Source organism: Urocitellus parryii, chromosome 7 (assembly GCF_045843805.1).
Source record: "Urocitellus parryii isolate mUroPar1 chromosome 7, mUroPar1.hap1, whole genome shotgun sequence".
NCBI classification, from domain to species: Eukaryota; Metazoa; Chordata; class Mammalia; order Rodentia; family Sciuridae; genus Urocitellus; species Urocitellus parryii.
Genome location: NC_135537.1, coordinates 162088839 through 162102847, shown reverse-complemented (window position 1 = coordinate 162102847; position 14009 = coordinate 162088839). Strand labels below are relative to the sequence as shown.

Here is a 14009-nt window from a genome sequence, read left to right as displayed (position 1 = left end):
CCCTGCCTAGAGGAGACCACCTTTCCCCCAAGGGAAAGGGCTCAGAGAACACATCAGTGTATAAATATAGAGGAAAGAGCAGAAAGATGGGAGTCTTGACCACAGGAGCCTTGATCAGGTGATATGTACCCTGTCTTTCTGTCCTCACCTCCAGTTTGGTCCATAGTCTCCTCACTCCTCTTTGAACCCTTTCTCCCAGCCCCAGGTAGGGGTTGCTGCTGCCTGGATACTCCAGTTGTTTCGCATCTTCCTTACCTTTATACATGAACTTGCACCAAGGCCCCTCCCTCTTTTTTGCCCCAACTCCTCCTCATTCCCTAAATATCAGTTCACGCGTATCTATAGTGACACCTCTGAGGTGACCCAGAGCCAGGCCCAGGCTCCCACTTTCATGGTGGCTGTCTGCACCTATCCTTGAGTTAGCATAGACCACCTGGGGTCATGCTCTGTTCTGTCAGCCCCAATCCCAACCATAGACCTGGGAGCTTTGCGTTCTAGGAGTCTAGCACAATCCAGGCACAGAGGAGGCCTGTAAAAATCCAGGTACCAAGTATGGTGTTGGTACAGGGAAAAAGAGGGGGGGGGAGGAGATATCAGGTATTTAGGGGAGACAGGAAAGAGGGTGGAGCAGAAAGGAAGAGGGAGAGCATAGGACTGCTTCTGCCTATCAGACCACCGTGCTGAGGGTGGAGGAGTCCTCAGAGCGTACTTGCAGCACAGGGACTCTTTTGAGAGGGCGCCGGGTCTCATCCTGGTTCTGCCACACATAGTGGACCAGATAAGCCACCACCAGTGTCAGCCAGCCCCCCATGGTGACCAGCAGGGCCACGTCAGTGCTCCTCTGAGCCCCTCCCCGCCCTGTCCCACACAGCTCTTCTTCCCCAGCCAGCAGCAGGAACTCCTGCCCTACAAGGTCTGGTCGGGCTCCTGGGCCGCACACGATGCCTGTCCCAGTGCCTGGGGCCAGCCTCACCTGCCTGAGCACTTCCTGGAGGGCACAGTCACAGCGCCATGGGTTGGCAGACAGGTTCACTTGGATCTGCAGCCCCACAAAGGCCTCCACAGGCACCGAGGCCAACTGGTTGGCAGAGAGGTCGAGGTGGCGTAGAGTGCCTGCCAGACCCTGGAAAGCAGCCCCTGAGAGGTGGGCAAGGGCATTATGGGACAGATCCAGCTCTTCCAGGATGGACAGGTGCTGGAAGGCACCAGCTGGCAGTGATGCCAGCTGGTTGGCATCCAGGAAGAGCTTGCGGGTGTCATTGGGGATGCCCGTGGGCACAGCACTCAAGCCTGCCTGGCTGCAGCGGAATGTCCTCTCACCAGCTTCCTCTGCCATGTAGCAGCCCTGGGGAGGTGACCGGGGTCTGGGCACAGGACCCCCTGTGCCTATCACCAGTAGGAGGGGCAGAAGGCGAACAGCTGGTGGGAGCATGGTCACAGATTGGCATAGTCCTGGAGTGGAGTAGGATCTGGGGAAGAGAAGATCACATGAAGGAAGAGCAAAGAAAATTCCATTCCCACTGCCAGCTCTTTCTTCCTGATGTCCCTCTGTGGAGTGTCTTTGGATTGGGGCCATTTGGAAGCTCTCTCAGCCTGGATGACTTTCTTACTTTCTTCTTGGGTTCTCTCTTGATCTAGGACATCTCAATAGGGCTCTTTGGATAGAGACTTAGGATTTGTTGATCCTGGAAGGGTTAATCTATGAGGTCTTTTGGTCCAAGGCCCTGTTGGTATGAGTCTGGGGGTTTCTAAGTTTCTTCTTCTGCCTGGCTATTGATTTCCTTGTTGGAATAACGACTTTTCTCCTACCTACCTGGGCGACAGCTAGGTGAGCCCGGCAGGCGTCAGAACATCTGGTTGGCATTCATGTGAAGGAGGCAAGGAGGATAGGTTAATGATAGGACTTCAGAGCATGCAGCTAGACTTGATTTGACTAGGTAAGCTAAGCTCGATGACTACTCTGGCCTTACCTTCCATGTCCATCAAACCCTTTTCCAGAAGCATCCACCCCTCTACTGGCCTCAGCTCTGTTTATCCTCCCTCCGCCTCTCCCTCCTCCTCCCTGCCTCTCACCCCTGTTGGTGGCAGAGTCCTTCCCTGTGCTGTCCTCTTCCGGGAAGTAGCCTCCCTGCTGCTGGGCTTGGAGACCCGCTCCCTCCTTCAGAAGACCTGTTTGCTCATAGCAGCTGGAAGCTGGGGCCTGGGGCCCAAGTGTATTGGGTTTCCTTGCATGTGACTCTGGGCCACAGGTGTCGGATACCTGAGCCATGACCTGGCCAGGTGATGCCAAGGGAGAGCAGATCCTGGACCTTGATGAACTCAGCTGTGGGAGACCAGGTCCCAAGTCCACTCCCTGCCTTGGGTCCCCCCTCCCAAGTCCTTATCATTGCCATCTCCCATTAATTCTCTCCCAGGCAGTGCTAAGGTTACCTCCCAGAACCTTGACTTGAGCCTGGCCAGACAGAAGGACTGCTTGCTTGGCAGTCTTGGAGCTCAGAAGTGGGAGGGCCCCATCTTACATCCATTGCCTCCAGCAACATGTATCCTCCAACTCCATTCCTGCCACTGCTCTTCTCTACTCTCCACAACTTATGGACATTCTTCCACAGTCTTTCATGATAAGCAAACCTCCCTATACCTCTTCAGAGGACCTAAACTGGCTTCTCACATTCCTAACCCTTTTGCCGACCAGGGGGCGCTGTGATTAAATTTTCTTTTGTTCTTGGGGTGGGTTGATGGTCTGGTCCCTCTAGGAGTTGGAAGGAATTTTTTTTTGGGGGGGGGGCGGTACTGGGGATTGAATCCAGGGCTTCCCTAAGTTGTCCAGCCTGGCCTCCAACTTGAAATGCTCCTGCTTCAGCCTCCAGAGTATCTGAGATTACAGGCAAAAACCACAATGTCAGCTGGAAAGGATTATTATTATTATTTGGTACCCGGGATTGAACTCAGGGGTACTAAACCACTGAACCACATCCTCAGCTCTATTTTGTATTTTATTTAGAGACAGGCTCTCACTGAGTTGCTTAGTGCCTCGCTCTTGCTGAGGCTGGCTTTGAACTTGACATTCTCCTACCTCCACCTGCTGAGCTGCTGGGATTACAGGTATGTGCCACCGCGGCTGGAAGGGGTTCTTAAAGCTGCCTGAAGTCTGATCAAATGGCCCAGGAGGTTTCCTGCTAACTTTATGTTATGGATTGTAACAGAATCAAGTTTTCTCCATGTGCTGGGGCCCTGGCCTCCCAGGTTGGCACTTTGGGAAGGAAGGATTCAAAGCCAGAAGACACACTGGGCACAGTATCTCCAAGTCCTCATGTCTGCCTTTGCAAATGAGGATACTGCTGCAGGGTGAGAGGATCCACCGGGTGAATTGGACATGAGGGAGCTCTGTGAAGCACTGTGCAGATGCTAATTGTTACAATCACTGTTTTCCAGAACACACTATGGTCTGCCTTCATGATTTTAGCACCCAGGACAAGTTTTCCCTCTCCACCTCATCTCTTGTGTTCTGCAGGGGCAGGAGTGACAGGGGCTCATGGAGATGAATATGTATGTGAATGACCCATCAAATCCCTTAGCTCATGGTGGTTTTTCCTTCTGTAATTCCCATGACCTTCAAGTTCAACTACATCAACTCTCTTGGCCACTCCACAGCCTCACTTCGTGTGGTACCATTCTACCCTCTCCATTCCCACTTTGCTGCTGGATTTGGAGCCTCATGGAGCTCAAAGGAAGGGACCATATGGTTGAACCCTCTTAGGTTGCAGATAGGTAAAGTGAGACCCAGAATGTGACCAGAGTCTCACAGTAAGTCAGTGGCCTTATAACTTGACCATAGTTAAGATTCCTGATTCATTTTCCAACCACTTCCCATTCCACTGGCACCTCTCTTACCTCTATGCTGCACTTGCTAATACCCTGTGTCTTTGTCTTTTGGTCCCTGATGATACCTGCAGGAACCTTGACTCTCCCACTAGGTCTGAAAGGTGGAAGAGAACCGTAGTGTGGGGTGTCACAAAGACTAGAAAGGGGGAGTCTGCTCAAAGGAAGATGAAATCAGACGCTGTGCAGACCTTTGAAGAGGAAAACTTGGTTGGATTTTGTTAAGAGATTATGGGTGACCAGGATCATACACTGTGCAAAATGAAAATATGGGGCCCTTTGTTCAAAAACTTAAGTATTTCAAGAAAGTGTCAGCAGAGTGTGGCGCCTTCTGAGCACAGGACAGGGCCTCTTGCCACTTCGCAGGTTGCCTGCTCATGAGTGAAGTTAGCCCTGTGGGTTAACTTTTGTTTTTCTGTATGTGTTTTTTAATTTTACCATACACCTGTTTTACATATTGAGATCAAATTGCATAAACACCAGTTTGTTTTGCCATTTAAAATTTTTAACACTATACTTTTAGCATTTCCATGTTGTTAAAAACTTTTTATAAGCCTCACTTTTGTGCTTCATCTTTCTAACAGATAGTATATTAATATGCTAATATTTTGAATACTGTTTCACATGAATTATATTGCTAATGTAAATGTTTTACATTTTAAATCACACAATTAAAAAAAATATATATATATCAAAGGCTGGGTTTGATGGTGCATGCCTAAATCCCAGCAGGAGGCTGAAGCCAGAGAATGACAAGTTCAAAGCCAGCCTTAGCAATTTATTGAGACCCTATCTCAAAACAAAAACAAAAACAAAAACCCCAAAAGGGATGGGGATGTGGCTCAGTGGTTAAGTACCTCTGGGTTCAATCCCTGGTACCTCGCTCCCCAAATATATCAAAGAATATAAAATGAATGGCATATATTATTGTGTTTTTTACTCATATGAGAATGTAAAGGTTAAAAAAAAAGAAGCTGTAATTCAGGTATTTTCAGATTAAGAGACTTTTCCATTTCTCTTCAGCATTCCCCAAACCATTTGAAATGTCATTAGAAGTTAACATAATAAAACTAATAATTTAGTTTTATTCTGATGAGTTCTCAGTAGAAAGCCTGAAAGGTCAAGAACTACCTGAAAAGTAATAGCTGTTTTGTGTGTGGAATGACTTGCATTCCAGAGTAGTACTTTATTTTGTACATTTTATCAGGGCATTATTAGGCATTCAGCAATCTGCTTGACTCTGCCTGGTTCATTTCTCCAAGTGGAATGGCAGACCCATAAAGAAACAGTTATTTTTTAATGATTTCTTCTTATCAAGGCATGAGGAGTGTCCAGCTTCTCCCGAGTTATGTGCTATTTGTGGGTAGGACCTACCATTCCACCTATTTCAGGCTAGGATTCTCTTTCATTGGGGAATCTCCTGCATGAACTTGGTCTTGTTCCATTGTCAGGAGTATCCCCTCTTCTCTGGACACAACATGGTTTCAGAGGTTCAGTCCATTATCGATCCACTCCATTGCTCTGGTTCTCAGGTGAGGCAGAACATCATGGCAGAAAGGTATGACAGAGGAAAGCTTCTAATATGGATCAGTAGTCCAAGAATTGGAAACGACTTCTCTGCTTCAGTGCTTCTTCCATGCTGGTCTGAGCTCTCTTCATTTTTGACCTGGTGTGTTCTCTGGGCTCAGGGTGAGGCAGAACATTATGGGTGAATGGTGTAGTGGAGGAAAGCAACACAAGACATGGAAACCAGAAACCAGGAAAGAGAGAGAGAGAGAGAGAGAGAGAGAGAGAGAGAGAGAGAGAGAGAGAGAGAGAGAGAGACCCTGTGGGTTAACTTGGAATGAACAGTTTCAGAAGCATGATGGGGTCAGAATCAGATGGTAGAATACCACATTATGTCACCTCTGGGGATCTACTTATCCCTGACTCATTGTTATGGAATCAATGGAGGCATCTCTCAGCATCTCTCAGGCTCATATTCATCTAAGGAATCAGATACAAATACATTTTCTACATTTGGGCAGGAGAAGCAAACATTTTCTCTGTAAGGTTTCTTGTTAGTTAAGCTGGGCATACTGCCACTGAATACTTGGGTGTCCATTTTGGGATTGTGGCTAAATGTGGAATAGGAAGCTGTGAAACCCTTCCCCTCCTGCTGCTTTCTCATACTGAGCAGAGGGGTTAGCTAAGGCATAACAGTAGACCCTTGTCATTGATGGAGAGTTATCTCCTTCTCAGACTAAGACAGCTGCCAGGCAAGAGTGGGACTGGGCTACCCAGCACAGCAGCTGGGGGAGAGGCAGGCAATCTATGCACATGGAAGGGGCTACCTGGGGCTGTGGTTATGGTTCATTAAAGGAGGCTGAGTGCAGGGCTCAAAAAAAAAAGGGGGGGGGAGATCTGAAGGGAGGCAGGACCCATAGTTATCGTGGTACACACTGAAGGCTGGGGCTTGGCAGAAATTTTTCTGACATTCATTCTTTTGTTCACTCATTCAGTGGAGGAGTTCTTGAGAGCCCTGTGTTCCAAATACTGTGCTAGTTGAAGAAGATACAGACGTGTTCTCAAGGTGCTGGTCTGTAGCAGAGGTTCTTGAAACTCATCCTGCATCTTAGAATCAGTTATGCAGAGGATTCATCTGGGATTCATCTGTAATTAAAATTACAATGTGGGGGATCTGAGGTTGTGGCTCAGTGTAGAGAACTCGCCTAGCACGTGTGAGGCGAGGCGCTGGGTTCGATTCTCAGCACCACATAAAAATAAATAAAATAAAGGTATTGTATCCAACTACAACTAAAGAAAATATTTAAAAATTTACAATCTCCGTGGATGGTCTGAGCACTAGTCTCCGCAAGTATTTCTAAGTTGAGAACTGTTGGTCTAGAAGAGATGTAGACATGCCAATGCACGTCTCCATGCGTTGTCACATGGCCAGAACTGCTGTGCATACAAGGAGCTTTGAAGCACACAGAGAGAAGTAATGCGGCAGAACCTGCTGGATGCCCACATGGTATCCATTCTTTACCTTCTTCTGTGGTAACACACATGATTTGGGAGGAGCTATGTACTCAATCCCTGATGATTAAAACTGATTGGTCCTTTGGGTATCAGGGATCCTGTTACAGCCCACTCTTCTAACTTCCTTTGACAACTGGAGGTGACCTAATTCTGGTCAATGACATCTAAATAGGAGTTTGGCTGAAAGGATCTCTAGGACAGTCTTTGACTTGCTCACAAGAGAGGATAGGACTAGACCCTGCTCTTCTCCCTACTTTAACAAAGAGGGTCAATTCTAGTAATCTCATGATCACAAGGCAATAAAGCAGGAAGGAAGAATCAAGATCATCACTGAAATGATGGTCAGGACATCACTCAAATAACACCAGCTACGACCTACCTTTCAATTCATTATGTGAGAAAGGTAAGTTTCTACTTCAGTTTGGCTGAACATTAGAAGTCTTTGAAAATGATGCCTGGGGGCTGGGGCTGGGGCTCAGCAGTAGAGCACTTGCCTAGCATGTGTGAGGCGCTGGGTTTGATCCTCAGCACCACATAATAAATAAATAAATAAAATAAAGGTATAAAAAAATTCACACACAAAAAATGACGCCAGGGTCCACCACAAGGATGCATCTGAGGTCTGGCATGTGTCTGATGATGGGGGTTTTAAGCAGTTCTTTAGGTAATTCATTAGATTTCACCTAGGGGAAGAATCATTGCTTCTTTTGAGTTTTTCTCACTGGTACACTAGTTTTCCTAGGGTATCATGCAAAGCTTCACTAAGGAGTGACCTTTGAGCTGGTCTTCAAGGCTGGGTTCTTCAGGTGGGGAAGCAGAAACAGCTTAACTTCCAGACTGTAGAGCGGGTGGAGCAGCTGGTGGCAAAGGCTAAAGAAGTGGAAATGGACCAGATATTTGTGGGCTTGTATACCAAGTAAGAATTGAGACATTGACAGCGCTAATGGATGGAAGAGGTTTTGAATTAGATTTGATATTTGGATCACTTTGCTGGTTGTGTGCAGGACATGTTGGTGGAAGGAAGACCAGAGATAGTAACAGTCCAGGTGGGAGATGATAAGGGCCCAAGTGGAAGCCATGGCAGGGGAGGAACCATTAGTGTGGCATTCTATGCCTTGCTATGGCCTGTGGAGTATATGGGAACACCCTTGGGCAGGCCAAGATCGCCTGACATTTATGCTACTGGGCACATCCTTCTTCAGTCCCCTTAGGCTTCAGTTCTCTGGACCTCACAGACTCTGAGATCCCTTCTAGCCTGATGCTTAGTGTGTTCACCATGGTAGGGAGAGGAGAGGCTGAGGCAGGGCAGGGCTCTGGCTCCCGAGTTCAGGGCCAGGAAAGTAATCCTCTCAGTCTTCTGTCCCACTGATGTTGGAGACCTTCTGCATGGAAGGGGTAATTGAAAGGAAAGAAGGTGGGTAGTGACTTTCCCTCTCATGACCCATCTAATGCCAGACTACTGGGCAGTCTAAGGGGGATGGGCAGAAAGGTCTTTGCTATTCTTATTCCTTGTAGAAAAGGACAAAGTGTAGACATCTCAAGCTCCCACCCTTCAATGTACTTTCTCATTTGCTCAACACACATCTGAACACCAGGGTCTCTTAGGCATTGGGATGCAGAGATAATTAAATATCCCCCATACAATAGGAATGGACTAGTATGTGTACAAATATAGCCACTAGCCTCACCTAGGGGTGAGGTCTAGCTGAGGTTTGTAAGTGTCCCAGGAGCCCAGAGGATGGAGCAGTGGGCTCTGCCTGGACCTTGAAGAGGGTAACAGCTGAGCTAGGCTTTGAGGAATGAATAGGGGGTTACTAGATGGAAAGACCAAGAGGAACACATTACAGGTTGAGGCAACAGAGAGAGAGAGCAAGGTAAGTAGCTCCGAGTGGTTGCAATCTGGGGTGTATATTCAGAAAATGCACTTCAGCTAACATTTGCTAAGATCTGCTCAGTGCAGGAAATGCAAATGTGAGGAAGACCCAGAAGGAGCAGCTAGCATGGGAAGCTGGCTGTAACAGAGTTTGTACATATAAAGCTCTTTATCCTGTGCCTGGAACACAGCAAACACTGAATAATGTTTGTTATAATTATGCCTGTAGGATGAGCTGGCTTCCATCAGGGGAAGAAGGTGGTCTGCATTTCCAGATGGGTGAGACCTGCTAGCAGTAGAAACTCAATTGGATGAGTGCTAGAGGGTCTTGTCTTAAATCTATTGACTTTATATCCATTATACTTTTTTTTTTAACAAGTGTGTGCCACTGCACCCAGCATTCCACTGTACTTTTGGTCTGTAATAGTTTCCATTTTCTTTTTTTTATTGCAATATTGGGATTGTAATACCCAGGACCTTATACATCCTAGTCAAGTGCTCTACCACTGAACTACATCCCCAGCCCTTTTTATTTTGAGACACGGTCTCAGTAAGCTGCCAAGGCTGTCCTCAAACTTGTCATCCCCCTGCCTCAGCCTCCCTAGCAGCTGGGATTACAGGCTTGCTCCACCAAGCCAGGCATAGTTCCAGTTTTAGGAACTATTTTATTCAATTCTCCATATCAGGGAATATGCAGATTGAAGGGTTCCTGCAGTTACCTCCCCACACTTTGTTTCCAGAGAGGGGAGGTGCTGGTTCCCAAGTGTTGGCTCAGCCCTTTTCCTCTGCAGCCCCAAATGGCCAACCACAGGGCTGGGTGAGGGAGTCAGGATGGAGTGCCCCCTGTTGCACCCCTTCTGCCTTCTCCCCTGCTTAGTAGTCCTCAGGAGGGTCACTTGATTTTCCTGGTTCTGTTTGGCATCCATCCCCACATCCTCCATAAGCTGGGGGTGCCCCTTCCCCAAACAAAACAACACAACTGTCATTGGAACCAACAGCCTTGCCTTCCTTGCTCTGGGCAGACCTCAACACCTCCCCTGTAGGAAGCAGTGGAGAGGAGGTGGAGGACAGGAGGTGGTAGGAGGGGAGGAGTGGTATTCTCTTCCCCAGGACTTAGGGCAAGGCACTCCTCTTCTTGATGTCCTGCCTCCTGGCTTCTGCCACTGCCCTCTTTCAGAGAATTTGCTCCCTGTTTATCTTGCTGCCTGCCTGCAAGGGCCATCTCTGCCCACTGGGGGCTGTCTGGCCACCCCCACCGGGAAAGCTGGGTAACGCGTCTACCTCCGCACACTAAGCAGTTCCCAGAGGGCAGGGAGAGCCTGTAACCACAGCTGGCTCTGTTTTAAAAACACATTTCATAAAACATTTAAAAGTAATATCACATTACACAAAGTCCGAAACTAGAGAATGAAAAAGATCGCCCAGAATCCCTAATACAAGGTCTGTTTTCATTTTGCTGCATTTCCATAGCCTAGTAGAGGCTCCCAAATCATTCAAATATGGAATGAATTGTTAAAAGGCAACACCTATGGAGCATTTAACTATGTACCAGGAATTGTTCTAAGCATTTCATATTTATTGATCCATTTAATCTTTACAACATGAGGCATGTATTATGATTGTCATCATCTCCAATTTATAAAGGAAGTAACTGAAGCCCAGACAGGTTTTGTAAGTTGCCTAACGTAACACAGCATTAACTAGAGGAGCTGGGAATTGAACCTGGTGCCAGGATCTTACCAGCTCTAGTTTTAATTATTGTCTTTATTTTTTAGATTATGGTTTTTACTTTTATTTATAACTTTATGTTATGTTATGTTATGTTATTTATTTATTTTAAAAATATTTATTTTATAGTTGGACACAATACCTTTATTTCACTCAATTATTTTTTACATGGTGCTGAGGATCGAACCCAGGGTCCCGCGCATGTGAGACCAGCACTCTACCACTGAGCCACATGCCCAGCCCCTTTATTTATTATTTATGTGGTGCTGAGGATCAAACTCAGTGCCTCACATGTGCTAGGCAAGTGCTCTACCACTGAGCCACAACCCCAGTCCTAATTTTGCTTATCTTGATCATCAATGTATATGCATGTGTAGGAAATCTTTTTAAAAATAAAAAAATACAGAAAATAATATGAGGAACCTCATGTACTTATCACCTAGTTTCCATAATTATCACCTTATGATCTGTTTGTTTATTTCCCAGATTATTCTGGAGCCAATTCAGTTATTGTATCATTTCAACTACAAATAATTTACTATATATCTCTAAAAGATAAGGTGAATTTTTAAATTTAAAAACACCTTTCTGCAGGACCATATCATGCCCTAAAATGTATAATTTATCATCAAATACCTAGTCAGCATTCAAATTCCCTTGATATTTAATAAAATCTTTTTTTTTAAAGTTTTTTTGTTTGTTTGTTTGAACCAAGATCCAAATAAGGCTTTTGGTTTATATACCGTTTAATTTATTTTAATCTATAAGCCCCCCCTTTGAGCTTCCTATCTTATTTAAGAGAGTTTCCCTTTGCTGATTACATCCCTGGGAAATGTTTATGATATTCGGTATCCTTATTATTTTTTTGGGGGGGGGAGTACCGGGGATTGAACTCAGGGGCACTCAACCACTGAGCCACATCCCCAGCCCTATTTTGTATTTTATTTAGTGACCGGGTCTCACTGAGTTGCTTAGTGCCTTGCTTTTGCTGAGGCTGCTTTGAATTCGCCATCCTCCTTCCTCAGCTTCCCCAGCTGCTAGAATTACAGATGTTTGCCACAGTGCCTGACCCTTATCTTTTCATATAACCTAGCAAACAATTTCTCATACTGCCAGAGTTTTCACAATCATATACTAAATGGCTTCATATCCATATAGTTGGATATACCATGACTTTTTTTTTTTTTTTTCAGTGCTGGGGATCAAACCCACAGCTTGCACTTCCAGGCAAGCACTCTACCATTTAGCTACATCCCCAGCCTGACCATAACCTTTTCCTGGGTACTTAGGCTGCTTCCAGTCTCCCACTACTATAAATATTTCTGGAATGGACATCTTCACACATTGCATCTTTTCCTGTACATGCAATGGCTTCCTTAGAATGTGCTGCCAGAAGTGTGAACAATTTTTTCTTTCCAAGGCATGAACAATTTTTCAGCTTCTTGGCACAGAGTGCCAATTGTTTGTCCAAGGGTTTGTGTGTTCCCTGGCACCACATAATAGTGCTGTCACTCATTCTTGAATGATGCTCAGGATGTTTGGTGAAGACACAGTAATTATAAGGGCAAAGAGTTAGAGGAGAAAGATGATGACAGGACTCTGGCTAAATAAAGCATAAAGTGATCCACAATATACCACAAAACCAGAGTGAGTCAGAATTCTGTTCATTCCCATTGTGAAAAAAAAAAAACCCTTGATAACAGGAGTTATTAATAGGCTATGACATGTGCAGTGATCTTTCCGTTGACTCTGCATTAGTCAGAGCCTTGTTGGAGATGGGGACTCTGTATGGTCATTGAACTTCACAGAGATATGAGGAAACTAGCAAAGATCCACAGTTGGATGGACTTGACGGAGGATGGAAGAAACCCAGAAAAAAGTCAGAAAAGTCAAGCAGGCTCACTTTGGACAGAACAGAGATATTGTTGTTGCCTCAAGGGCAGGCAAGTTTCTGTGAGGACAACTGTCTATAGCGGGATGAATATTAAGGAAAGGGCCTCCACCAACCGGGAGGCACTTCCTGGGACACAAGACAGTTTTTCACTATCTGGGCTGATTATTTAGATCCTGGGATGAGTACTCTTGGGTCATTGACCCTGGAAATATTTGAGGAGCTGCCAGTTCTGCAGCTTGATGCCCGCTTAGGTGCCTCTGGGGGTTCCACTCCAGCTTTGTTACAATTGCTTTCTAGCAGCCCCCTGAAAAGGTGTTGGTGATCTGAAGAAAGTGCTCCCCAGCTTTCCTGGGCCAGCCCTCTTCTTGTCCCCACACATTCAGTTCAGGGTGCATGTCTAGCTAGCCAGGTTGGCATGCCATGACATCATCTGATCCTGCTCTTCCAGCCCTGCTGAGCCGTGTGGACTTAGAGAGGAGCTGGGTGGGGGAGTGGAAATTACCCAGACAAGGCCCTCTTGTTGCATGGAGAGTGGGAGTGACCCAGGAGACCTTAAGAACCTTTTATTTAGTTCAACTTCCTACAATATGATAGGTGTTTAACATACATTCTTTTGAATTCACACAACAATCTTGGAGGTAGGGTTTCATGAATATGGAAGTGGAGGTGAAGACAAATTAAGTAATTGCCTAGGAATTACTGCCGATAAAGGAAGGCCTACACCATGTCTACCTGGCTGTAAAATCTGAGCCTTTGCCTTGAGAGCATGCAGACATGAAAATTGCAGACCACAGCTTCCCACCCAAAGCCACACAGGCTGACCCGAGACAGTAACTCAGGCTCCTAACTATTCATCAAAGAATCTTTCTATGACACGTGGCTTATTCTGATGCCTGAAGTGACCCAGGATGCAGCAGGGCTCAGGCCAGCCTGGATCAACTGTCACTTGTCAAGTAGGCAGGGTTTGGACAGGCTCTGCTCTCTGCCCTACAGACCCTTAACCCAGGCAACAAATACGGCAGGGCAAAGGGCCGAGCTACTCAGTTTCTGGAGGGGCCCTTCTGGGGCTGGAGCACAAGCAGTGAGGTGTAGTGGTAAAACCCCTGCCCGTGGGTTAGTCTTTCCCAACGGAGTTCTACTGCAAGTTACTTAAAGCTCTGGGTTTTCTCGTTAGAAAAACTGGGGTAGGGAGCAGGACGTGAGGCGTACTACTGCAATCCCAGTTACCCGGGAGCCTGAGCTGGAGGACCGAAAGTTCGAGGCCAGCCTGGGCAACTTGGGGAGCCTCTGTCTCAAAATAAATAAATAAAAATAATACGGGCTGGGGGTGTAGCTCAGTGGTAGAGCGCCTCTGAATTAAATTTCCAGTATTGTAAAAACAAAACAAAGCAAAATAAAAACGAGACAAGAGTAAATCACGCTTGAAGGGCGCAGGCACAAAAGCTGGGGTCTTTACGCGCCGAACTAATACCATCTGATTTCACTCTAGCGTCGCCGCAAAACGTTTGGCGGTGCGGCCCTAGAGTGGCTGGAGCGGGAACGGGAACGGGAGCCGGAGAAAAACTACGATTCCCAGGAGGCACCGGGAGGCCGGCGCGCGGCGGTGACGTCGCG

At 46.5% G+C, this 14009-nt stretch overlaps 1 protein-coding gene across 1 annotated transcript; it reads right to left on the bottom strand.

Moving 5' to 3' along the window:
* Nucleotides 1-667: 667 nt before the first annotated feature.
* Nucleotides 668-1462, bottom strand: Lrrc3c (leucine rich repeat containing 3C). The gene has a single exon (XM_026386810.2). The coding sequence runs from the start codon at nt 1430-1432 to the stop codon at nt 668-670; it is 765 nt and encodes a 254-aa protein (XP_026242595.2). The 5' UTR covers nt 1433-1462.
* Nucleotides 1463-14009: the final 12547 nt, after the last annotated feature.